The sequence below is a fragment of the Aulonocara stuartgranti genome (genome assembly GCF_965226115.1).
Source record: "Aulonocara stuartgranti genome assembly, chromosome: 7".
In the NCBI taxonomy this organism is placed as follows: Eukaryota; Metazoa; Chordata; class Actinopteri; order Cichliformes; family Cichlidae; genus Aulonocara; species Aulonocara stuartgranti.
Genome location: NC_138945.1, coordinates 49,207,122 through 49,233,981, shown reverse-complemented (window position 1 = coordinate 49,233,981; position 26,860 = coordinate 49,207,122). Strand labels below are relative to the sequence as shown.

Below are 26,860 nucleotides of genomic sequence, written 5' to 3'. Positions count from 1 at the left end.
TAGCTTGTAAATGAAATAATTAATGGAAATTGTGGCAATTTTACATAAGTGATGAGGAGCTTCAGCACCTGAAAAGTCATCAGTACATATATCTGAGCTGAATCTACCGATACATAGCTATGACATATATATTATTTCTATAAGAAAAAACAATTGAAACTTTAAAACCAAGATAAAAGCATCACTTTTTTTTTTACAAAAGTCCATAGATTGTTTAATACAACATACCATATTCTCAACAATTCAACATCAACAAAATTTTGTTAATTAAAAAAAAAATCTGCATATTACCTTTATTGCACAGAACAATTTGAATGTATTTTCCATAGATTTCTTTTTTAGTATATATATTTTTTTGTAAAAAGTTGGCTTGGACTACATGGTCAGTATAGTCCATGGTCAAAATCAAAAAAAGGAATAACATATACCAAAATCAGAACTTCCCAAACCACTTAGGAAGGAAAAAAAAAAGGCTAGGTACAGTTGCCACACTTTGAACAAAGAGAGCATTCATAATCAGCAAGAGGGAGAACCATGAGCCATATCCAGCGTTTTTTTTTGTTTTGTTTTGTTTTTTTCTCCTTTATGCAAAACGGATTACACCAAAGCTGCTTCAGATTGCTCCATGGGTGAAACCATCTGTGTCACTTCAACCATCTGCATATTCAGTTCTTACTTCCAGCCATTACTGTGATGTAATATGCAATGTCATCCATCATAGATAACTTGGCCTTTATCCTCACATGTTTTCAAAGCCCGGCTGTACAACAGTGTGTACTTGAAAAGGTAACTTTTGATTTTATTTGCAGAACCAAGTGGGAGCATAATATGCTGCAGTTTTTCCCCCTGACAAATAAATGCACATTTCTAGGAAAAAACGAACATATAAATGATTCTGGAAGGTAATTTTTCCATGGCTTTGCTGGGGGAGGCAGTATTGTCATGAATAAAGCATTAATTTCATTAAATTTAAAAAAAAAAATCAAGAAAGAAATGACAGAAATGTTCTTACAGCTTGAGGAGCACATCATATCCAAAGCGTGAGCACCGCAAGTTTTATTCCATCTAATCATGTTGAGCACAAACTAATACTATTACATAAGTTTTTTTGAAATGCTATTTAAAAGCTTAGGAGTAAGTACTTAAGTGCCAGAGTCAACCATTCTTTTGGATGGCAAAACTGCTGTGGATAGGTGCATCTATTGTGAGAACAGAGCATGGTTTCAAACACTTTTCTCATTTCCTTTTTGTGTCAGGTCCTTAATCTATCTGTGAGCACTGTCTGGGTAACATCTGAAAATGGACTGAGTGGCACTGGTGCTAAGTACTCACTTCAAACCATTATGTAAAAATGTTTAATACTCACATTTAACATGATTTTATGCATTTTTTTGCATTAATTGTTTATGTGAATATTGTCGGTGTAAAAATGCAATTTTTCTTATATACCTTTTGGCTGTTTTTTAGCTGATTTTTTAGATCGGTAAAAATGGACCGATTGCCAAAAATTTGCACCAAATTACTGCTGTAATCATCATTGCGTTAACAGGGTTATAATCTGATTTTACAGACTGTTAATTGTTTTTTCTTGGTTATGAATTGGGTGCTGTGAAATTAAGATAACATTTTACAGATGTTAGTAACAGTTTTGTCTCTCGAAGAATTTGCTGTGTTTTTTTCATAATATGACACAATAAATTTCCTGAATCACAGAAAAACCATGGAAAAGAAAAAAAGGAGGCACAGGAGTATTCACAATGATATACAGTGATGAAGATGTACTTGAATTGGCCAGTGTTTAAGGTGCTCAACAACCCATACAAATATCATTCATAAGAGAACACCTAACTTCAGAATAAAGCAAACACGAAATAAAAAAAATACGCACAAAAAACAGAGACGGCCAAAATATGATCTGCCCCTCGCATTCTAGCTTTTAAAATGTTTTATTTTTATTTTTGTGATATAGTTATCTCATTAGAAATCCACAGGAATAAGAACTGCCTATGACAAATCTGATTTTCAATTAATGCCCCCACAGGCCTTGTGGAAACCACAGATGCCATGTAACACTGGGTGTGGTTTCATTCCTTGTCCATCAGTCAGGAGAAAGAACATTTTACTCTATGTTAACAGACCAGGATCCACAGGTTTGTAAGAGAGGAAAGGAAATGTCTTCTTTACCATTTGTCTTATTTTAAAGTTCAAAATTAATAAATTCCACAGCTCTGTTAGATCATTTTCATGTTAAATTTGCGAGGAGCATCCACTGTGGTGCTGCTCATGCCAGCGTCTGATTTCCGTGGCACATACTCAATCTCAATGTTGTGTTTAGTGTTGCCTTTACCTCTGCTCCAGAGGAACAGCAGTACCAGGCAAAAGAGGACGACACCAAGAAAGGAGATGAATCCCATTGTAGTTGCAATAATCAATGTCTTTATGTCGAATGGGAAAGGGGCATTGACTTTTGTATCATTAGCTCCAGTTTCTGTCGGCTGGTTGGATATGAAAGCAAATGTTTTGTTGGGCTGGTGTGGCCAGTCAGGCGAATAGCTATGAATATGAAGGTGTGCAAGAGAGGTGTCATTTCCACCTGCGTTGCTAGCTATACACACATATGTACCGTTGTCTTGAATCTGGGCATAGCGCACTTCGAGAGTACCATCTGGCAACACAGACAGCCTTCCAATCATCTTGGTGGTGATAAACTTTTTCTGTGGAGATCGCCACATTATCACTGGAGCGGGATCCCCATCTGCTTGGCAAGCAAAATGAACAATGGCTCCCTCGTCAACAAATTTTTGCTGAGGTTTGCGATCCCTAATCCTAGACTTGCGACACGTGAAGTAGTTTGGCTGCAGAACATCTGGGAAGTCTTTGAACTCTTTGCCTTGGACGAACTCAGGGGAGGCACAGGTGGGCTGCTGCCTGTTGAAGTTCAGTCTCCAGCGCCGGCGGAAAACCCACAATAGTCGACAGTCACAGGCCAAGGGATTATCATACAATGCCAGGGTTTCCAGGTTGCCAACTGAATGGAAAGCAGACTCCTCTAAAGTACTAAGCGAGTTCCCAGACACATTTAGTATTTTCAGGTAGTTTAGACCTCGGAAAGAGTAGGGTTCAATCATTGCCAGTCTGCCTCCCACAAGGTGAAATTCCAGCAGACGCAGCAGATCATGGAGCTTATTTCCTTCAATGGTATGGATAGGGTTGTATGAAAGATTGAGAAAGCGCAAATAAACCAAGTGCTGCAAGGCTACATAAGGAATTGTGGTCAGGTTGGCATTTGCAATCGTCAGGTAGGTGAGATTTAATCCATACAAGCAATTTGGGGTCATCGTATCCAAATATGGCCAATTTGCTATTTCCAATATTTTTAACCGATAGAGCCGTTTAAAAGAATAATCCCGTATGACATTGATATTGAGGTGACGCAGCCTGAGAGTGATTAAACTGTGGAGGTGGGTAAAAGCCTCTGTTGGCACAGAAGACAAGTTGCACTTCTCAAGACTCAGGTGCTCAAGACTACTTAGGCCATGAAAAGCTCGATGGGAGATGAAAACCAGATCATTATCACCCACTTCTAAAGAGCGGAGGTTATACAAATCCTGGAACATGTAGTCCAACAGGATGACAATCTTGTTCTCACTTATGTCCAGCTGTGTAAGATTGCTCAGACCTGTGAACACACCGAGCTGGATGAGCTTTAGCTTGTTGCTACGTAGCCCCAATATTCGCAAGCCATAAAGGTTGTTGAATGCTCCAGGCTCAATAGTGGAGATTGTGTTTTCACTCAGTTCCAGGTGTTCAAGGTTGGGACAGTTGGCAAACTCATCTGGGTTAATGGTTCTGATACGGTTCTTGCTGAGGTCCAGCAGTCTTGTTTCTGCAGGAATGCCTTCAGGAACTGTTATGAGTCTCTTGCGGTGGCACATCACCGATCGCTCTTGAACATTGCAATCACACCGGGATGGACAGCCTGTTGTGGATCCAGACAGAATGGTGCTCAGCATCAGAATCAGAATAGGCTGCCAGAAAGCCACCAGGTAGCTGTGCCCAGTCGCTTCCCTGCCCACCATCTTATCGGTTACCTAGAGAGACGCAGATACATAGCAAAATGTTCATGATGATCTGTTCAGTTAAAAGACAAATACAGTGCAAATTGTGAAAAACTGAAACATATGAGCTAAAACAATAGTTTTAACAGTCTTGAGCAATGAGTTGATTTGTCATCATGCAGTTTAATGATAAAATTCTACTATTTTACATTATATGTGGGAGATGTTCAGAACAGGAGTCTGAATTAATAGCTCTCAGAACAATTCTCTTTGGTTATTATGTGCATTTTCTGGCAGTTGGCAAGTTCAACAACTGCATGTGCTAAAAGGACAACATTCTGATGCGACACAAATGGTAACAGAACAGAGAAGAGTAGAGAGAGTGTGTCCTGCTGCAATATTCATGAACAGACTAAAGATGAATAGAGGTTACAAGGAATAAGGTATGTGCATGCAATTATAAATTCTGCATCTTGAACTTGCCAGTGCAGAGTTTCAAAAGGTATTTTAAATCCGAGCAGCTCCTGTAAATACACAGTCGTCCATGAGACCTTGTTATATGAATAAAAATACTGATCCAAGGAAGAAAATCAAAGGCAAAATCATTCTAGTAATCTACATACATCTTTCACTACTGTATACCATCTTGGTGTACGCTGTGGAGTCCTGAACATATCTACACTAAACCTTACAAATAATCAATCAGTCAATGCTGTCTCCGTGACATAAAGCAAAGAGACGTGTCTAGTGGAATTAACAACATATTTCTGTGATCCAAGTCATGCTGTGTTGTAACAACTTTTTCTGAGCAAATCCGTGGTTTAGTGTGGTATTTTGAAGTCTTTTTCTTCCTATTACTTAAAATGTAAATTTGCTGTGTGAGGGTTTGCTGTGTGAGGGTGGAGCAACAGTAACAAAATGATACAATCAAAGATAAAAATGGTGGCAACTATGACGTATGTGCTATGGATGACAGTTGCTCACAGTTAAAATATAGACCATCAGTGAATTAGAAATGGAGAGATACATATGTACAAGACAGGAAACAAAACCTGTTTGATTTGATTCCACTGGTTAGCGTGAGTCTATCCTTTCTAACAGCAATGAAATGATCCATTTGTGTCATAGCAGAACACCCATTTACAAACAAACAAAAAAAGAGCATGTGATCAGCATTAATGCTACAACAATTTTGAACTATATTACCACACAAGGAGTTGGATGAAAATAAGAGGTAAAAAATGTAAAGAAAAAACAGGCTGAAAATTTTTTTTTCACATATAATTTGCACTCCTCTTTAGACATGTCCCTGGGAAATGCCTGTCAATGTGTGATCACTGTTGTCACAATACAGTGAATATTCCCAGTGGTATGCAGTTTTATCTCTTCTTCTAAATTAGTCTTTAGGATCCCCAGCACCTCATCTGGTATAGCATGCGACTCAGATGCCAAGGCTAAGTTCTCACTACATTAACCCATCCTGGTCTCTGTATTGCGTGTCATTCCCCGTCTCTGTCTCCCAATCTTTCTGTCTCTCTGTGAGGCACACAAAAGCCACCAAAAAAGAAAAAAGTCAATTTCTGAGTGGTTATGTGATTGTTCTTCCAGATGCCCAGGAGGTCTGTGAAGATGGATAATGCACCTTTATATTTCAGCAGATTCAGTGGACCACAATACATTTGACAGATTGATAGTGTAGAAAGAAAAAATCAGTGATATCCAGCTTGACAGTTAATTATGGGGTAACCTGTTACTACTATTGTGGCCACCAGCCACTGATAATTTTTACCCCAGTGAGCCCATAGTCAACTGGACAGTAGAATCATGAAAAAATGGGTTAGATTTACTTTGCTCAATTTCATTTTATTCGCTCTGAGGTCAAAGTTCAGATTGGGGATTTGATGATACCATCTGTAATCAAGTGATGCCAGAAACAGTTGAGAATTTGTCTGAATTCAGAGACCTGCACCGGAACCTGCTGTGCTTCATGCTGCCTCTGGATATACTTAATATTTCTTGTTCCTTAATGTACACTGATTAAGTAAGTGGCCTGTGAGTGACATAGTGTGTCATAGGACATCGCAAGAAGTCTATGAAAAGTGAAAAAAAAAAAGGCCTCATGACAGGCTCAGACTCTATCTGTTGGCCTACATTGTGGGGATATATCACATATTGGCTATCACTCAATGAGATGCTATTATGCCCAGCCCTAATGCCACTGACACGTTAACACAATCATAGAAATATTCAAAGTATAATCCCCTGTTGGTAAAGCTCCTTGACTACAACTTCAGCAGGTTGTGGATTGCAGTAAGGCTTCCGAACAAGTCCCTGCACTCTTCTATACATCCCAACAGTGCACGTGATTGGGCAATATTAATAAGAAATTTGAATATTTAAGTAAAGTTTTTGATGAAATTGCATTTTTATGACTTAGATGCATCTAAGTCATTTGCAGCACAATTTACAATTTATAGCACACGGCTTCAGCAGCAAATATGCAATGAAACATGAAAAGATATGGACACATTAAGATGAAGAATGCTATCCATGGGTAAACATTTGCAGCTCTGTTTTGTTAATGATCTGGTGTTATCATCCCCTCACAGGCATGTATTCTGAATGTGTTCTTCATTCGAATCAGCACTCCAGTGAGCTCCCACAGAATTACATTAATTGAGGTGAAGTGAGAGGGGGTGTGCTGCTCAAAAGAATGAATATGTAAGAGAAATAAGACAGTGGGGCTCAATAAATGAGGACTCACTGGTCCAAGACCAGTAATAACTAGATCAATGAATAGAGAGATTAATGCCTTTATGCCAGGATCCGCTGGGATGCTGAAGATGTTGCTTCATACGTAAAGTAGATGGTGCCCTGTTACAATGGAGTAGGTGTAGGCAGTTCAGTGTAGCATTAAAACACGGTCCAAGTCGCTATAATTAAGTAAAGTTTAATATGACATTTTATGGTTTTGATATAGAGCCCAATTTTAAAATAATTTTCAAAACCCAAGAAAGAGCAGGTAGATGAAGGAAAGATGGTCTTCAGATTCTCGACACACTGAAGCTAACAGTACAGCACTACAATCATAACACAGTAACCGAAACATTCAGCCAGTTCATGTAAAAAAGGTTCACGTTAAACTTTAACATCTGCACTGTAGCAAGCTAGAAATTATTTTCTTTTCCATATCTTATCATTCCTTTTTTAACAATTAGCACATTCGAGAATATGCATGTATCAGTGTCATTAAGTCCTAATCATCACAGAGTAATCCGAGTCACATTTTAGTTTACCTGTCAGAAGATATCACTTCTGAGCCTTGTTAAATACCATTGTTAAATACCTTTAAGCTTCCTGGAAATCCGTAAGATGATGCTGACCTTATCTGTAGCACAAAGTGTTAAAAGCCTTTAAAGCCCATTCCTCTGCAAACCGCTTCGTCAGCTGCCCGTCTAATCCTTAATGGCCAGACCAAGGACTGGAATCTTACTTCACCACCTATTTACTCTTCTTTAACATGCCCTCACACTCTTGTCCCCAGTGTTTACAATTTCATATGATGCCTATTAGTGGTATCAAGCATAAGTAATTCCAGTCATATTTTCTTTGTATAATTTGCAAATTTATATTTTTGTGTAAGTTGACAAAAGTGTTTTATTCTCTTTCTGCTATCACTTTAATCACTTCTAAGATGCTTATTGGCTTTCTAACTGCAAGTAGCATTGCAGGTATTAAAGCATAAACTAAAAGTGACACCATGACTAAATGCAAGTTTTTTTGACCTTTAGCAAGTGGTAGTAAGATCTGTCTCACACTGTCCTGGATGAATTTGAACAAAATTGTTAACCTTGTGTCATTGAGAAGCTACGCTGCCTGCTGGCACTGTTGGCTGGGTTTGAACCTGTGATATGGCAGGGCTTAAATGTAAGCTGACGCCCGACAGATGGACAGTAAAGCCCTAATCCAGGTGAAGAAGCTGGTTGGTGCATCGAGGTGCAGAATTCCAACAGTGGCCAGCTGTTGTTCTGACAAAACTCTGCTGTAAAACCTGTAGACATGTCCCTCCTGAACTTCACCTCTCAAAGGGGTCATTATTGCTTCTGCGCAGTGTTCTGTTCATTGATGTCTCATTCTGTAGTACAGCAACAAATAGGAAACTGGGAAAGAATTACCAGTACATTCTGCATATGTAGGGAATGACAGGAATTTCTGATGTTGAGTCTGCCTTTACTGATAAAAAAAAAAAAAAGATGCAAACAAAACTACTTTCTAATTAAAAGAAAAAGCCACTTACACAAAGCCTGTCAGGAGACCAAACTTACACCAAAGGAAAAAACAAAACAAAAAAAACAAACAAAAAAAAAATACTGGGGATGGGTTTATACATTAAAAGTTGATTACTTGGACCAGTCATATTGAAAGGGATTGTTTTGTTGTTCCAGCTCGAAAAAGATGTTTTTTTTTCCTTTTAATAAGACAATCAACAGGGCAATTAGAAAGATATTAACTCAGTTTTATAATAAATAGTGAATTCTTATTGTTTTGACATATTTTTAAAAATCATTTTATAAAACCCTTACTTTTAGCTCTACTTTAGAGATGTTGCCCTATAGTCATAGTAAAAGATTTTGATGATAGTAGACAGTTGCCAATGTAAAGAAAATACAATTATAGTTGGATAGATAATATTATTTGGGTTTGGTTCAACTGATTAGCTTATTGTTAAACTAGAAGGGATATCTATTTCAAATTCAACAGCATGCTTTCAGGAACTGTAAGCTCTAAAATAAAAACAGTGTAGCCAATAATAATAATAGCTAATGATTCTGGTCAAATTTTTTTAAATCATGTTTCATTAAACATTAGTTTATCGAGGCCCATAGCTGGGGCTGTTGTGTATTTTCTTTTTTCTTTGTTGGGTGTTTGGTGTGCAATTTAGGGATCGTGATGTTCTATCATTATTAAACTATTCAGCTTGCCAGCTCTCTGCAGAGAATCGTGATTTTTTTTTTGTTCTTTCTTTTTAAGGAGATAAAGTGTATTTTGGAAAGACTCAAATAAGACTCACTAATGAGAGCTCACATGTTTTTCACAGCATCCAAAACAATTACCGTAATAAAAGGAAACGAGCCAAAATTAAGCCTAGAGGAATTACACAAAAAGGTCTAAAAAAAATCATTTTCTAATTAAAAGCATACTTATAATGATGTCAATTATCTGAATTTGGCAAATTATTTCATCATATATTTTGTTAAGACTGACAAACAAAACAGAAAAATCTAATAAATGCGGTGAAGCTGACAAAAACAAGAACGTAGGCTATTTTTCACTCAGCAACTTCACTTGGATATGTCTGTTGTTTAATAGTTATCCTGTTTAGAGCTTAGTTAAACTATCATGTGAAAAAACATGTGTAGGCCTTTAGGAAGAAGTCATTAGCAATTTGGATATGAGAGCTATTTAAATCAGCCCTGACAGTTAGAAGACGATCCTGATATAATATTGATGAACTGATAATGTAAAGCGTGATGTGCTATTTATAACTAATATCACAGTTCAGACTGCCCAGCAACACTTCAAAATGAATAAAAGGGAAACTGATTATAAAAACTTACTTATTAGTGAAAAAATAGCTCAGTGGATATCATTCCAACTCTATCCATGTCTTTTTCCCCCCATCACGGGGCGACCGTGGCGCTGGGGGTTGGGAAGCGCATCTGTTGGCCAGAGGGGCCGATGGCGCGATATGGCAGTCTTGCTTCTGTCAGTCTGTCCCAGGGCAGCTGTGGCTACAACTGTAGCTTGCCTCCACCAGTGTGTGAATGTGAGAGTGAATGAATGGTGGCATTGTAAAGCGCTTTGGGTGCCTTGAAAAGCGCTATATAAATCCATTATTATTATTTATTTTATTTGACCTCCAAACACTGAGCGTAGAATGAAACACAATAAATAACAACTTGGGTTGTGTGTTTGTGTGTGTTTAACTTTTCAAATGGTTAGCCAATTAGACAAATGTACAGCAAAGATGTGGCAACCACTTAACATAGCCTTTATCACTTTGTTAGCTAATGTTGTGGACCCCATTTTGAGTCTTGATTTCTTTTGCTGAAAGAGACTCTAGGGCTCGAAGCAACTAAGTCAGGGTCGCACACATCTACACGTGGGCTCTTCTCCCAGCAACACAGGAGAAGCCAACACCCCGAGCTCCAGAAGCCAAACTGAAAACAATGCAGACATTGCAATAAAAGTAGAAGAAGCACTAACTGCTGAAGGTCACAAGGCTTTAGGTTTCATACAGAATACTGATTTCATATGAGTGTTTTAGTGTTGGAGCTGAACCTGGCCTGTTCTACTTTGTGTAGTTTGGAAGGCTGAGAGCAAGTCTGCACTAACAAGGCCCCGTGAGGTACTTGAGAAAGTCTGTTTGAAGCAATGGGCCAGAACCATTTTTTTTTTTCCACAGTCAGCAGAACTTGATATATCGCTGTATACAATTTTTGGATAAACACTATTTGTTTCAATTGGGGGTAAATAGTTTACAAACTTAAATCTGATGCTCATAAATAAGTCAATCAATTGTTTTATCGATTATGGATACATGATTAATACACGAGTAACCATGTGGTTCATTACATCATGTTAAAATAAACTGAGAGACTAACAATGAAGGCAACAACAGCAATAAAATAATAATGATAATCAGCAGAAATAGTATTAGTACAGTGAGAGTATAGCTCAAGCCAGCTGTACCAATGTAAATGCACAAGTAGGAAGTTTAACCTAGTGCCCAAAATGGAATAGGAGGCAGGAAATTGAGCTAGATAAGAAGAAGAAAAAGAACATAAAAGGAAAAAAAAGAAAATGGATGAGTTATTGTTGTTATTATTGAAATTTTAGCTCATATGTGAGGGCAAATAATAACCACTGAATGTAGCATGCTATTAGCAGACAAACTGAATTTGTATTAAAGTTTTTCTTGATCAACTTTTGCATTGGTTTAGTAAACAAAATAGTGCTCGAGGCAATTAAGTTTCACGGATAATATCCCAAAAGGTCTTCTGTTTGATTTGCTGAATGAAAAACATGCTGTGAGTTTTTGCAAAATAGGGTAAACATGCACTGAGTAGTATGAGCTCAAACTGACCAATTGAGATAACCTGTAGTTTAGGTGCACTTTGTCTGTTATGGACTAATTTGCTCTTCTTATCCAGAAACAAAGAAACTGTTTCCTTGGCTACTGATGAGCAAAAAACACTGAAATCTCACCAATATTCTTGTAATGAATTTGCAGGATGATGTGCAAAAAACAAATGAGCTTAGGCGAATAAACAGGTCTCCCAATGCTCATCAGACGCCATGAAAACATTTGGTTATGTAATCATCCATCCATCCAATTTTCATTGAAAGGAAACTTCATATCCTGAATATTCTTTCTTTAGAGTTCGTCATTTGTTTGTTGTTATTATGCACAAAGTTTTATTTTGAATATTAATGTTTCGTTACAGTGCATTCATCCAAAGGTTTGAGATGTAAAAGGTAAAGTTTTCAAAAATAAAGCTGTAAAAATATATATAATTTTTTATATATACTTTTTAGATATACACCAGTTGATCGATAACAGCAAGCTGAAGGACATTTAGAATTGGAAACAAACAAAATCCCTGTCAGCTCAATCACATATCCTGCCAGAACATCCAAACCTATTTGAATAATCCACATTTTTGCTCTGAATTAATCATTCTTGAGTGATGGGTTAATATTATGCTGCTGAATCAAGCCCTTACCTCTTCTATGGCGCATAAGCATTTGCCAAGACATAGTGTATGATTTAATTTGAGAATGACAGTACTTATGCAAATCAAAACTGTCCTCAAGTAGTGCTATGGGGGAAGAATCGTTATTTAGAAGGTGAAGATGTTAAAATTGTAAAATTCAACATAAGGACCCTACTGAATAGCTTCCGAAATTTATTCAAGGTTAGAGGGAGGGTAAATGAACGATTTGCGAGGGGGATGAACATATTGCTCTTCTCACTAAATTTGTGAGTGAATAATTTTTTCCCTCAGATGAAGTGAGCAGATTTGGCAGTTACCCTCAGAGTGTGTTGCGGGTGGGGGTAATCTGTTTGTTGGTGAGCTCCTTTGCAGGCTTATGGAACAACTAGTATATCAACTTCCCCAAATACGTAGCCTTAATAGCCTCGAATAGACTGAAAACTGCACTGGTTCTTCAATTAAAGAAGTCAACATGGAAACATGCCTTCATCTCGTAATGAATAATTAAGGGCATATTTTATCAGCTGCTAGGAAGTATGACGGGCACAGTGTGGAGAGGCTCTCGGCTATATTGACTTTAATTGTGACTGGCATCTGAAGGCTTTCTTCCCAGTGTGGCGAAGAAAATGTCCCTTTTGCTTAGCTGTGCCTGCAGCTCACAATAACGGCTTTTAAAGGGAAACGAGCTGTAATTAGTGGATAGAGAGTTGACCCTCATGCATAAAATCCCCAACTAATGCACCGGGATCAGACTTTAGAGGGTACTGTTGTTGCACAATGTAGTAGGGAATGGCCTATATTAGTGAAGCTCCAACCACACAGGAGTTGTTTACAAAACCCATTATTGTGTGTCAGGACTTTTGTTTTTACAACTTGCAGTCACCAGGAAATATATGTCAAGTTGAGATGAACTTAGCAGTATTAAAAAAGATTATGATATTGCCAACACAATTTGCACAGTGTGCTTAATCAGACTTACTGTGTAATAGAGGGTTGGGTAGGAAGGAAGACGCCATAAATCTTTGTAACTGCTTGACGTGAGTTGAGATGACAGAAGATTTTAATCAATAAAGCATACATTAGTGTTTGCTGATGGATTGCAATTGCTTAACATAAATACTCAAATATGTTCAAAGTACTTCATCCATGTCTAATTTCCAAAACTGCCTTAATTTTCTGTTCTCACAGTCTCAGTGTAGCTCCAACTATTTCCAGCAGGGATTAGAGTGGGGGCAAAAAAGCACCGTACTTTGAGATAGTTCCCAATGCCTAAGATTTCTTTTTATGTATTGGCAAGGTGGAGCTGACTGATGATCTCTTTGGTTCTCCAATATCTTTATCGTGTCATTGTTAAATATCCAAAATAATACATAATCTTATCAACTTTCATCTATAATGAAATGTAGGAAAAGTATATCGAAAGTCTTTGTATTTTCTATCTCAAATACTACAGGGGTATCTCATCTCTAAATTACAAAATACCATCATAAAGGTGACCTTTAAAATCCATATTTTAATAAAACCTTTCCATAAGTGCTAGTACAGTGGTAGAAGTCAGAATCAGAAGCTTTTTCCAGAAAATCTAATCTTTTAAAGCGGTTGCAATATCTCCCTCTGGAAATTTCCAAGCGTCTACAAGAATATATCATTGAAATGGTGTTGAAAAACCGACATAATCCTATACTTGTGTCTTCAACTTGGGAGCAGCACCTGCACAAAGACACAAAATTTAAAAGTGCATGATACAACTAGATGAAACAACACGTGGATTTGGAATGTACCACTGTTGGCCATGGCAGTGGTGGATATAATGGGGCTTTAAAGTCTCATGTTTCTTTTCTATAATTTGTATTTATTCTAACTAAAAAAGGAATTATTATTGAATTCCTACTACTATAGCAACCGCTATTCAATAACGTATAACTCGAGCAACAAACAGACAAAAGCAATAATCACAGAATCTGTCACCCACGGCTTCCATCTAGTTCCAGTATTTACATTTCACATTCGCCATCATATTTGTGATATGATTCAACGAAAATAGGTAATAAGCTGTTTCCCCGTCCTCAACCCTGGCTCAGGTTTTTTTGTTTTTTTTTTGAAATGGCTTAGTTCTTTTAGATCTTCATTTCTGTATAGCATCATGAAGAAGAGGATTTCATTGACTTGAGACCTAGTGTGTTCATTTGCAAAGTCCTAAAGTACAAGATTGTAGATACAATTTGACCTTCAATGGAAACACTAAAAATTAAAACAAACAAAAAGAAACAGATTTTTTTTTACTTTTACACAATTCTTGATTAATGGCTGTCAAATGCACCAACTGCCTGTGCAAAATAACTTCATTTTCCTCATTTGGGATTTATTTCCTATAATGGCAAGGGCTCAGACAAAACACTGACTCACAAGCGCTTTATCAAAAAACTGAAGTACGGTATAAGAACTGTGACAGTCAGTTATTTCAATGCTCTCATGCAGACTGTGTTTATGCGGCATGACAAAAATGGTATTTTTTCACCTTTTCAGTATGGGAAAAGTCAAATGGTAGATTTAACCTCCCAAAATAGTGACAGATCTGCACAGTGCAGTTTCCCTATTAACAGTTTCTTTATATGGGAAGGGAATTCTGGCATTTGTTTTAATGAGTGTTGATGCAGACTTTCATCTGGTCATTTTCAGTACTAAACTTTAATGAGCAGGAACTCAGAGCAACAGCGTATTTGATATTCATTAAGTACTGTTTTTGCACTGGAAACCAGTGACTCTGGATCAGTGCTTTGAATAAAACAAATCATTTGATTCTCTATGCAGACAAAGCAAACTCTAGATGGCTCTAAATTAATTGTCAAAAGGCTACAGCTGATTAGACCAACAACGCAGCTTTCTCCTGATAAATACACCTGACATCGTATACACTGTCCTGAAAACACATTTATTCTTACAGTTTTACCATAAAATAAACCATAAAATCTTAAGCTCCATTTTATTATTCCTTTGTTACATTGCAGCACGGTGGCACGGTGGTTAGCACTGTTGCCGCACAGCAAAAAGGTCCTGAGTTCAATTCCAACACCAGGCCGGGGTCTTTCTGTGTGGAGTTTGCATGTTCTCCCCGTGTTTGCGTGGGTTCCCTCCGGGTACTCCGGCTTCCTCCCACCGTCCAACGACATGCAGCTTGTGGGGATAGGTTAATTGGATAATCCAAATTGTCACTAGGTGTGAACGTTCGAATGAATGTGAGTGCGAATGGTTGTGTGTCCCTGTGTGTTGGCCCTGCGACAGACTGGCGACCTGTCCAGGGTGTACCCTGCCTCTCGCCCTATGACAGCTGGGATAGGCTCCAGCGCCCCCCGCGACCCTGAAAAGGATAAGCGGAAGCGAATGGATGGATGGATGGACATTGCTATTAATCTGATCCCTTCACCACAGATGGGACGGATGTTAACATATACTTGTTAAGGTAGAGCTTTCTATCCTGATAACCCATACTCTGTGGAGCAAAGGCAAAAAAGGAAAAACATCAACAGTGAGAAAGACACACAATGGGGAGTTTATTTGCTATTTCTAGCACCATGAAAAAGAACCTATGCCATACCAGTGGGAGAACCTTGTTCACATAAGATAAATGATTTAGCCTACTGTAATTAGTGACCATGAATGGATGGCTATCAATTGAACAGCTAAAATGGTATTAGATCATTTATCTATTTTTATACGTGCAAAATGATTCACCAGTCGTTCAGTCTTCAGTCTTTTACCAGCAAACGCACACAATGAACTAGCCTCTCCCTAAAATAACAAAACAAAAACCACACAGTTTCATTTATCTCTAATTTAAAATCTATGCAACACTTCATTCTATTTTCCTCTTGTTTTGAGATGATGGCTCAACGCACATTCATTTTAAAGAACGCAGAGGTGGATGGGCTTGTTTGTATCAGTTGACATGAAACTACACATGAACTTTAAAGCTAATAGTAGCAATTCACTGCATTATTTGGGAAAAGAAACTCTATTTAGATGGCCACAGCTACAATGTTGGTCTGTTTTCTCTCTAGCCACAATCCACGAAGGATTGAACAGGTCTGGTCATCCCCACAGTGGCTTCAGAGCAGAGATAGGGGAGCTTAATCCATGTCCTCTGAGAGATTGCCCAGAAAGATGAAGCCTTAATTAGCCAGATAAAACCTCACATAATGACGCTATTGATATAGACTGAGAAATGAGGTCTAAGCTGAAACCCTCTCCCCCAAATAAAACAAAGACTATTGCGCATAAGATGGTTGAGATGGGCTGGGAAGACACTTTGTAAAGTGACTGCGGTGGATGGAAAAAGGGGGCAGATCGCTCTCACTCTCAACTCCAGCAGGGGAGCATTGTCTCATCTCTCTGAACAATCCACCTGCTCCAAATTCTCTCATAAGAAGCTTAGAGAAAAATGCTGACCTTCATATAAACAAAGATTATGTGGAGGAAAACAACAACAGTTTTGGAGTACTTAAGCAATAGCACTCTGGGGAGGTTCAAGCAATTAAAGGCAAAATTACTCATCTGAGCTGTCCTTGTATCCTCCCATTCCATATCTTTGCTTTTGTGTAGTAAGACGAGGTCATAGAGATAGTGAAAAGAAAGAGAATCACATCTCTATTCTTTTGCTAATCCTAGGGGTACTAGAGGGAACAAAATCTTACTTTCAGAAAGACAATCTAGGTATTTCACATGCTATACATGGATCAATGACAAGGTGACCCAGTACAGTAATAGCAGATGGCTTTAAGGTTGGCAAAGACACTGCAAACCTCTTCAATGCTTGTTCTTCGAAGAAGTTACAGACATTAGCACCAGATTCCTTTCGTTTTCTTATTATTAAATAATAACTCCTACAACTGACTTAAATTTGTAGAATTTCATGTACACTATACGTAGATTAATATATCTTAACACTAGGAAAAGAAAGCCTCATTATATTTGAGTGCAACTGATATCAAAGCACATCCAGCCTCAATCTGTAGAGTTAGGAGGTGAGATCCCTTCTGCCACTCATGCCTTAATTAATGAGAATGGCTGTCTGTTTTCTTTGTTTCCCTGCAAAGAGCAGTGCCTATGTTGAAGCACGCTGACAGGCAGACGCTTGTGGACACACGTTTTAGAATTTCATCTTTGTACTCTTGTCATGTTATTCTTGTCGTGATGTAACTTGTATGCCATTTACAGAGGACATGTAATTGCTGAAATGAAGCCAACTGTGCTGTAAAATCCTGTTTTTTGGGTTTTTTTTTATTCACTTTATATGTTCAATCTGGATTGAGAAACACATTTTTATTTACAGAACCAGCTGAAGGGATCAGATAAGATGAGCCATTACTTAACCAATAAGCATTTTCCCGCTGTGGAAAAAAAAAATCCACAGCAGATTTTAATGACATGTTAATTCACTATTTGAAACGGAAACGGTCTCATAACCAGTTAACTGTACTGGACATTTCTCATATACATAATTTTACTTTTCACTGTATTTCCACTTATTATTAGTGTTAAAATGTGTTTGACAAAAACAAACTGTAGCAAGTTGTTACAATGCTGTTTTACAGGCAAAATAAATAATCAGTCATTCAAAAAGTTGATTCATCTATAACCAAATTAACTTTTAGTCATCTGATTAACTTGACAGAACCTCTGATGATGACTTTTTTGTCTGTCACAGGTAAAGGGAACACTAGCTTCTTTAATTTTTAGAGCCTGTTATAATTTATTTTATTTTTTTTAACCTTCTGCCCACTTTTCAAGGTCTTTAAACCTACGTAACTTCATTACCGTTTGTGTTAGAGACAAAATTCAAGTGGTTTTTGAAAGCTGAAAAGATGAGTGGCATACATGATAATTGGGTGATAAAGGGTTTTAATGTTCTAATCTCAAAAGTAAGAATTATGTGAGATGAAAATGATCCCGTCTATTTCTCGAATGTATTTGAATTTTATTCATTTTCTCATCAAAATCATTTCTGCTCACCTTTTGCACTGTTTTCTAAGTCAGTTATGAGATGTGTGGGTTAAATTGTCTGGACCATCCTCTCACACCACATCAGTGCTCCTCAGACCTGATCTCTTTCCCCTCCTAATTCCCACAGGTTCCCAAACTACTTTGCACTTCTGTGGCAGCGCAACACACGCCGGCATCCGACAAGGTCAAATGCCATTTCATTTTCTCATCTTTGATCGCTGCACGGCTCTTTCATCAGTCTCACCCTCCCCATCCACCCGCATGCTACCGTCACCATTTTGCCAGTTAAACTGACCTTTCTTCTCTCCCTCAGTTTTGAAGAATGGCAGAAACTGGAATTAAAATACATGCTCCAGATGTAAAATATTATCAAAACCATAAAGCTTGTGAGAGTGTCTTTATTTAAAGAAAATAATAATGATGTCTAGGGAAAAAGAATTAAAAATAAAACAAGTCCACCTTGAAAATCCTGGATTTCTCTCTTGTATCATTTTTAGACTTCCGGCATGTTTAGGCTTAAAGGACTAAAAGGAAACAGCTGCTGAACTGTCTGTCACATCAGAATACGGTGTTAAAATGCCAAACTGCAACATTTATATGCGTTTTTCCTGCTAAAGATAGACTTTCAGTATCCTACATGTCAACTGACTTCGGGGTCTGATTGAAAAAGATTTAAACGTGAATGCAAAGTCTCAGAATTTCTACGAGATGCGAGACAGCACCGTGCAGGAGTCTAACTGTAGGTGGGATTATTACTGCCTCTTCGTGTCTAGCAAAACAACATCTCTTCATGCCACTCAGTCTGGTCGATAACCTGAAATCTGACCTCTTGTTTCCTCCCTGCACTTTCCCTATCCTCCTTCAACAATATTAGCAGTTCGTTGTTACATTGTTCGGTTATTCTCTCTCTCTCTCGCTCTCTGTTAACAGCCAGAGGGTAAAAGAAAGTCGTAGTGAGGAAGGGAAACGGAGAGACAAACCAGACTGAGAGAGCTTTTAGGGAAGTTAAACTGAAAGAGTAAGATGGAGGTAGAGCACCAAAGAGATGAACGAGGGGAGCTTTTAGGGAACTAAAAGCTGCTCCCCCTTATACCTCAAAGCAAGGCCCCTGTTTTCTTGAATCACATGATGAATGGGAACAGACTGTCAATGGATAAAAAGCAGCTTCACTGATCTCACGAAAGGGAGGGATAATGGACTTGAAGCACATTAAAATACTTGAATTATCTTGAGTCACTTTAATCCATGTGTCATGGAGGATAACCTCTCTATACTTTGGCACTAAGGTGTCACTTTCTTAATGAATCCTAATGGGATTAGTGGCTTTTAATGGCGATTTTAACTTGTCAAGGCCCATCAAATACAAAGAAAAACAATGCAAAATCAGAAACACCTTATTCAGAGCTCACTATCTCAATGTAAAGTAGCTTTGAAAAATATGGCAACATTTTCCAACCAGCCAGTTCAACAACCAGTTAACCAGAACTAACCTATTAGATTGTATTGTATCTACTCTATTTCCATGTCAAAATGCACAATACCGACAGTTTAAAGGCTTCAATTATCAGATAAAGGGAAAACCTTTACTACACAATATTGTTGGTAAAAAGATAACAGCACATGGCTCTTTCTTAGCACAAGCTCTGGCATAGTTTATGAACTCATACACATGTACTCTGTCATACAATACCAGGGTCTGCATGGCACTACATCTGTCAGTCAAACCTGGTGAATCAGTGTTTGTGTACAACTCTCAACACTTCACAACAAAAAGGAAGGAGGCACCACCACCACATGTTGCTATACTGCAATTATGCTTTGAGTTAAATCCAGTTTTTCAGCTAAAAACTACACACAAAACAATCCTTAAAAAACATCCTTAAAAAACCAACAATGAACTCTGCCAATCACTGATTACCATTTGCCCAACCATAATGTAAAAGAAGATCTGTATTGTTGTTTAAATGAGCTCAGCACTAGCCAAAATATTCTTTTTTTGAAGACGTGACTTTTACGCTACTACATCAATTTGAAATCACAGGAGACATGTAGCAGGTTGGGTGCAAATGACAACTCTGTTTCTAAGTACTTCCTCAGTCAGCCTACTAGACAGAGGGAAGAGAGTCGAGAGTACTAGCACTGCACCTAAACACCGGACTCTGAACTCTGAATCTCAATGGGCTATTTTAACAGCCATTACATCAAGGAGGTGGGGCACAAACACAAATCTTGTTCCCACTTATGAAAAATATCATATGCTCCATTCAAGTGAGGCTGTGAAAGTGGAGCTGCTGTTGTATCACAATTGTGTTTCAAATTGCCACCAAATAGCACTGTTTGAATTGCTGCTTTGAATAGAAAGATGCAACATATTGTAATTTTGCCTCACAATAGTAATCATCAGCGCTGCTACACCATTTATTCAAACTCCAGCCATGAATGCATGTGACATTATCAAATGGGTCAATAATATCCATTGTCTACAACTGGAAAAGAAGGGAAGACGGCTTAAACGACGGACAGGGAATTTACATGTCAAAAACATCACATTTTCGATGATCCCGGTTCAGTGTGTTTTGTGGCCTGCTGATACACCTAAAATGTAACCATTATTCTCCATAAAAGTATATATAGTGCGCAGCGTAGCTATACACTAGATCACCTGTTTGCCATATGACTATAAGCTGTAAATAAGTGAAACTATGGAGTACGTTTTCAATGGCTGAGGCTACCTTGACTGACTTCTGATCGGGTGTTTTCACCCCAAAGTCCCATCTGAAGCTGTCAGTCTTAGGCCATCAGCTCACTCAGTCAACATAATTTAGAGCCCACTAACAGTTTAGGAGAGTGGCATTTACACGCAGTCATCCAAGAGGTGAGTGTTTAAGCCTTCTTGGCAACAGAGTTTCATTACTCTTTCATCATTCATGACTCCACTCCACAGGGTTGGTAAAAATCCTTAGCAAATACAAACCTTTGACCAATAGCTTCATCTGGCATCAATAAAGGCTAAATTGTTATTGAAATCCAAATTTTTAATAAAAGTTGATGGTAGGCATGCAATCAATTTTGACTGCTTGTTGCCATTCAAAATCCCACCTCTTTGTGAAGACCTTGATCTCGCACACAAGCACAAAATGGTTCTCTGAAAGCCCCTTTGGAGAATTTCCCTAAAGCCATTTTTCACACCGCTGTGAAGTAGATCAGAATTAGCTGCACTTGTCTGATTTTTTTTTTCAAACGCAAATTCTTTAAATGTTAATGAACCCCACAGGCTAATGTAAATGCATGACATTTACACATGCCTCTGACATGCCTCTAACAAGATTGTACACTACAATGACATTTTACTTAAGGAGTAAGCAGTGGGCAGAAATCTAAAACAGCCTGAATTTGATAGGTATCTGCCCCCCTCCATTCTAAACCTCTCCCACCTGACTAACACGGGCACAAACATGTGCTTCATGCACTCTGGAAATAAGTAAATCCTGATTTCAGACTTAAAAAAAAAATTAAAACCCCAGTCTTTTCAGATACTTTGCTTTTATGCTACTTTACTGTATGTAGAACTGCACAAACCACACCCCTGCATTCCCTCTCGGGTCACTTGAAATACAGTATGCAAACAAAATGCAATATCCAATTTTTTGGGGGTGTTTTTTCTCAGACGACAAAAATATGTTGCTTATCCGAGTTTTAAAGCATCCATTGGCTGCTTATTTGCATTAATTTTCTCTTTAGTTTCCTGCTTTTGATTGCAATGAGCCATGAAAGATATGTCATGCAGTTAAATATTAATGTAAAAGCCAAGTCACAGCAGGATGTGAATATTGTCTGTTAGAATTCACACATCAAGACTTGAAACCCGTGCATTTCTGCATATTAAGTGTATGGTAGTTGCAGCTTTGTGACAGGTATCTGTGATGTGACAAATAAATGGTTTCCATTCTGGTGTAAATTCTGGATTAGTGTGCACAATAATCACGTTAATGTTTCTACCATCGCAGAATTAAGGGCAATGCAATTAGAATTACAAATGTGAAATCAGATGCGACACAGTGAAAGCCATTTTCACTAAAATGGTAAATGGCCTGTATTTGTATAGCGCTTTACTAGTCCCTAAGGACCCCAAAGCGCTTTACACAACCAGTCATCCACCCATTCACACACTGGTGATGGCAAGCTACATTGTAGCTACAGCCACCCTGGGGTGCACTGACAGAGGCGCGGCTGGCCCGACAGTGGCACCACCGGGCCCTCCGACCACCTCCAGTAAGCAACGGGTGAAGTGTCTTGCCCAAGGACACAACTACCGAGACTGGCCAAGCCTGGACTCAAACCGGCAACCTTCCGATTACAAGGCAAACTCCCAACTCTTGAGCCACGATCGCTATGCTGCCCTCACCACACGTGACCATGTGAAGCTAGACAGCTAGCGAACAAAATAGACGAGATCTTCCACACAAGGCTTGCTTTTCTTGCTTTTAATGAAGATCCTTTAAAGCCTTATCTCTCTCAAGGCTTCTCCTTGCTATTTCTTATTTGTAACTGAAATACACAGAAAGTGAAAATAAATTGCTAGCTAATACACATCCTAATGACAAACTTAAAGATTAGCCTAGCTTAACACGTGCGTTACATTAGCATCGCAGTTCACTCCAGGTAAACACATATAAAAGTTGTTTCTTAACACATTAATATTCACAAAGACGAACGTTTCCCAAGGTACAAGCGTGTACATGAACTCGTTCACTCTTTTAATACGGAGAAAACACGTCAAAGATATGCGAATGAACCGAGCGCTCCCTCGCTCCCGTTTCCGCACATACAATACGAAGATCGCTTGTGATAACGATGTCTCACTCTGAGCAAATTTCGAATCCATACATTTTAACTGTTGTTAGCATGAATTACTTAGAATATTTCTTAACTTTGAACTTATTTATCACTTTGCTTATGTAACTTAATCAGACTATGCACTAACTACTGACCTTTGACCAAAAGGCATAACAATCGCCCTATCGTGGTAAAGTTGAGGGCACAGCAAGGGCCACATATCCTCAAATATCTTTAAACAGCGAATCATTTACAGTAAGAATTGTAGAAATTCAGAATAAATTAACAGATATTCTAAAGAACGTTTTTTATAGTAACGTAACACATTAAACATGTGCTTCTTTATCTTTTTGGAGTTTTTTAACAAACCCTGACACTGCACCACCACAAGACCAGTAAATATATAATATGTGCACAACTGCAAAGAAACACAAACACAGAGTGTAACACATAAAAGTAGTTTAAATCTGCAATGAGACACAGCCCCTACATGGCAGACAGCTGCTACATTATAAAAAAAATTACACTGCATTTCATAAGTTGCGTTTGACTTGGGCAGGTTAGCCTTATGGGAAAGAAAAGAAATAGATTGCTGTTGACACTGTTGAGGAGCTGTTTTCAGCACCTCTGCTATGCTGTCTGGGACACTTTCCCAATTGATGGAAATACTTACATGAAAGTGATTGCACTGCTGGAACTACAAAAGCGAGAATAAAAATGCTCATGAGTTTTTGACAGCACATATAGCTGTTCCTTCTCCTTACCCACTTCTAAAGATATCAGCCAAGGACAAGATGCTTCCTCCTCCCATCAAATAGCCACTATGATCCCACTACAGATCTTTTATAACCACACCACCCAGCCTCGGGCAAAAAGTGGAACGACAGCCGGGGGCTTATAAAAACAACGTAATTGCAGTCTCATGTGAAAAGTCTCAGCGCTGCCATCCTAGCATTATGTGGGCACCATGGCCTCACAACTGGGAGCTAATAAACACCTTGTCAATGCAGTAGGTGTTAGCTTTACACCCAGGATGAGTGTCTCCAGGATACATGTTAACACATCATAAATCCACTCACTATTGGTCACTTAGTGTGTTGTGAGAAAGCAAGCCTGTGATCAGTCATCATACACTAACATCATGGTCCACACCATCACCACCCACTTTGTCTTGACTGCTTCTCTGTCCCAGTCTGCTGTCTATGATGAGGCTGATCTCTACCATGAATGAATAATGCTGCACACATATTTCAGTCTGATCTCATTAGTTTACTGTTCCATTCTCTGTCTATATCTGGTTACATTTCAAGCATGGGCTACTAAGACATAACCATTCTTCACTGAAATATAATGGTGTTACGAGGATCAAGATTTTCCTGTGATATCTGATACTCTGTATTATACTGCCCGCTATGTAGAGATTTAGCTTATTGCAAACATTGATCAGCACGTTGTAATTCAATACTGCATGCCAACAGCAGCATGAATTTGTAGGCCAGAATGGAGAGGAGCGTTTTCTACATGTGTGTCGTAGCCTACTGTACTGTAGGGCAAAGAGGTTAATCCTACTGAAAAAATGTAGATAGTCAAGGTCAGTGGCTGCACATTTGTTTAATGAAGGCAGCCGGGGCGTCTGGACAAAGCGGATCACACACTTCAGGAGCCTCTTAACTGCTGCAAAGCAGCTATGATTGAGTCAGCAGTGTGCCAATCATCAATGAAAACAAAAAACAGTAAAACATGACAGAAATAGGGCTTTAAGCCTGGGGATGAAATTAACAACCACAGGGCAGGATTAAAAAAAAAAACAGAAAAACACTTACTGTAATGGGGTCACTCTAAAGTCATTACTGAGTCCAAGAAGCAAACAAAGGTACCTTGATAGGGAGAGCACATCGGACCATCCAACCAAAGCCCCCCACTCACCCACACACATACAGGTGCCACACCCTTGTGGCTGTGTGATATCTCAGTGTACCCCCTATCTATCACGTTAGATTGTGCGCCCAGATAATGCCAGAGAAGCTGTGCTGCTGCTGTTGCTGCTGATGGAACGACTGGAGGCTGCTCCTGTTCGAGCTGGCTGTCCGCTCCTTCCGGCTATTTATAACCAATAGAGCTACAGCACTTTATGAATGTCTGCAGGCACAGCATCACAGAGTCTTCTGATGCTCTGCCTCAACAGCTTTTGTGAGAATTATATGCATATAACAGTACACACATTATAATAGGCTGTCCTGCACAATAAAGCGGGAAGACATTCAGGGGCCGCTGTCACATTCCCTAAAAATGCAGCCTCTAATAACAAACAACAGATGGAGTGTGGCACCATAAACGCACAAGTTTCATCTTGTGGACTGCTTCGTCGCAATTGGTGCTATATATAGATCCCACGTCTGTAGTCTAGTTGAAAACAAAGAGTCCCAAGTCGTTTCACAAAAAAGAAAAAAACAAATGCACCACCACACCGCTGCAGAAGCCTGCTTGCTTTTTATACGCTGCCCATTTAACAGATAGCCATCTTTGCAGATGAATAAAATGGCATAGGAGGGAGGATCACGACTGCCTCACACTTCAACACAATGACAAATGTTATCTCAGCAGAGCCTATACGTGGTCAAATAAAGGCTAGATGAAGATAACATTTTGCAATTCACTCACCTCCCTACACACACACACACAGACACAGTCCATGTTCTGCCTCTCTCTCTCACGAACACAAACACACACACACGCACACATTCGCGGGACAATTAAATTTGATTAATGCTTTAAGCTTTCGTCCTCTCCGACGAGCACACGCACACGCAGAAATGAGCAGAAAAGCAGATTTAAAATGTGCACCGATAACAAAACTCTAAATGAATTTGGAATGTGTCTTTATTGGATGTTCTGATACCTGCAGAGGACGCGCCTAATCACACTCAAGTCCCCGTTTGCTTTTCTGTCCTGTCAACAAATTCTGTCCTTATCATTTGGGACTTGCAGGAATATATGTGTATATGTATATTGTTGATTTGACATCGGAAAGCGCTCCTTGGAGTTACAAATAAACCTCTCTTATGAACTGATGTCGCCACTAGCGCACTAGAATTCACATATTTGATGGATGTTTTCTTCAAAGTAGCCAGGGGGAGACCAGGGTTTGGCTGCATACTATCCACCTCTCTAAAATCTTGGCCTCACCCCACATTAAACCGCAGTGACATAAGCACGGAAACCGAAATGTATCTGCATTATTTTATTTATTTATTGATTGATTTATTTTAAAAACAGTTTTTCCTAAATGTATTTTATTTTATTTCACTGGCTTTATTAACCAAATACTCACCTGCTGTAGCCCTCACTGCTTCCAAGCATCCTTTCGCATTTCTTCCCGACGGCAACTCCCAGCCACCAACACTTAAACTGAGACGCACTATCTCAAGTCCATCTCCTTGATAGATAGCTTTAAAAGATGACAAGGGAGAACAGACACCAGGCAGCCGTTTCCTGCTGATTTCCAACGACTTTCTCCAAAACGGCACTGCTGCAGTTCTGAGACGATAGCAGTAGTTAAAACAGATAACCCACACAAACGCGCACATACAGCGCGATCCTCCCTTGGTAATGGGGCTCCTTGTGAGCCCGAACTCGTCCGATGAGAATAAAGGAGGAATGCAAATGGAAGGTAGAGAACAACTCCCACGCACTGCTCCCGATCCAAGCGCACAGCTCCCTGATGCAGTCTCTCCACAGCACACTCTCGGTACTGTGTGACTGGCTGTCGTCAGTGGCACAGGCAATCCGATTGCTGGAGGGAGGGACGGAGATGATCAGCGGAACGCACTCTGCCCGGTGTCCTACTCAAGTGTGTGTGGTAAAGCTGTGTGTTTGCCTGGGCGTGTGTGCCGTGTTCTATCACGTCACATACGCAATTCGTCCATTTAGTGGTATATTCATTTAGACCCCACGCGTTTTGTTAACCTTCCTTATATGTCCAGATATGTCTTTCCAGATTTCAGCCTCTCCTCTGGCGCGCACAGAAACGTTGACGCACACGGGCACATGGGACATAAAGCAGCAATATATTCTGAGGGTAAACTGAACCTAATTTGTCCGCGACACCTTTGTAACGTGCAAATGCTTCACCGAAACGTCATGGAAAATACGGTTATATATAATTACATATGTGTCTGAGAAAGAAGT

At 39.0% G+C, this 26,860-nt stretch overlaps 1 protein-coding gene across 1 annotated transcript; it reads right to left on the bottom strand.

Moving 5' to 3' along the window:
* On the bottom strand, window positions 1-26,540 carry lingo1a (leucine rich repeat and Ig domain containing 1a). The gene is made up of 2 exons (XM_082542796.1): window positions 26,004-26,540; window positions 1-4,091 (listed from the first exon to the last, which is right to left on the bottom strand). The coding sequence occupies exon 2, from the start codon at window positions 4,077-4,079 to the stop codon at window positions 2,232-2,234; it is 1,848 nt and encodes a 615-aa protein (XP_082398922.1). The 5' UTR covers window positions 4,080-4,091; window positions 26,004-26,540; the 3' UTR covers window positions 1-2,231.
* Window positions 26,541-26,860: the final 320 nt, after the last annotated feature.

Excerpts from the sequence above, each read along its gene's own strand:
- lingo1a (XM_082542796.1), bottom strand. The coding sequence starts at position 4,079 with ATGGTGGGCAGGGAAGCGACTGGGCACAGCTACCTGGTGGCTTTCTGG.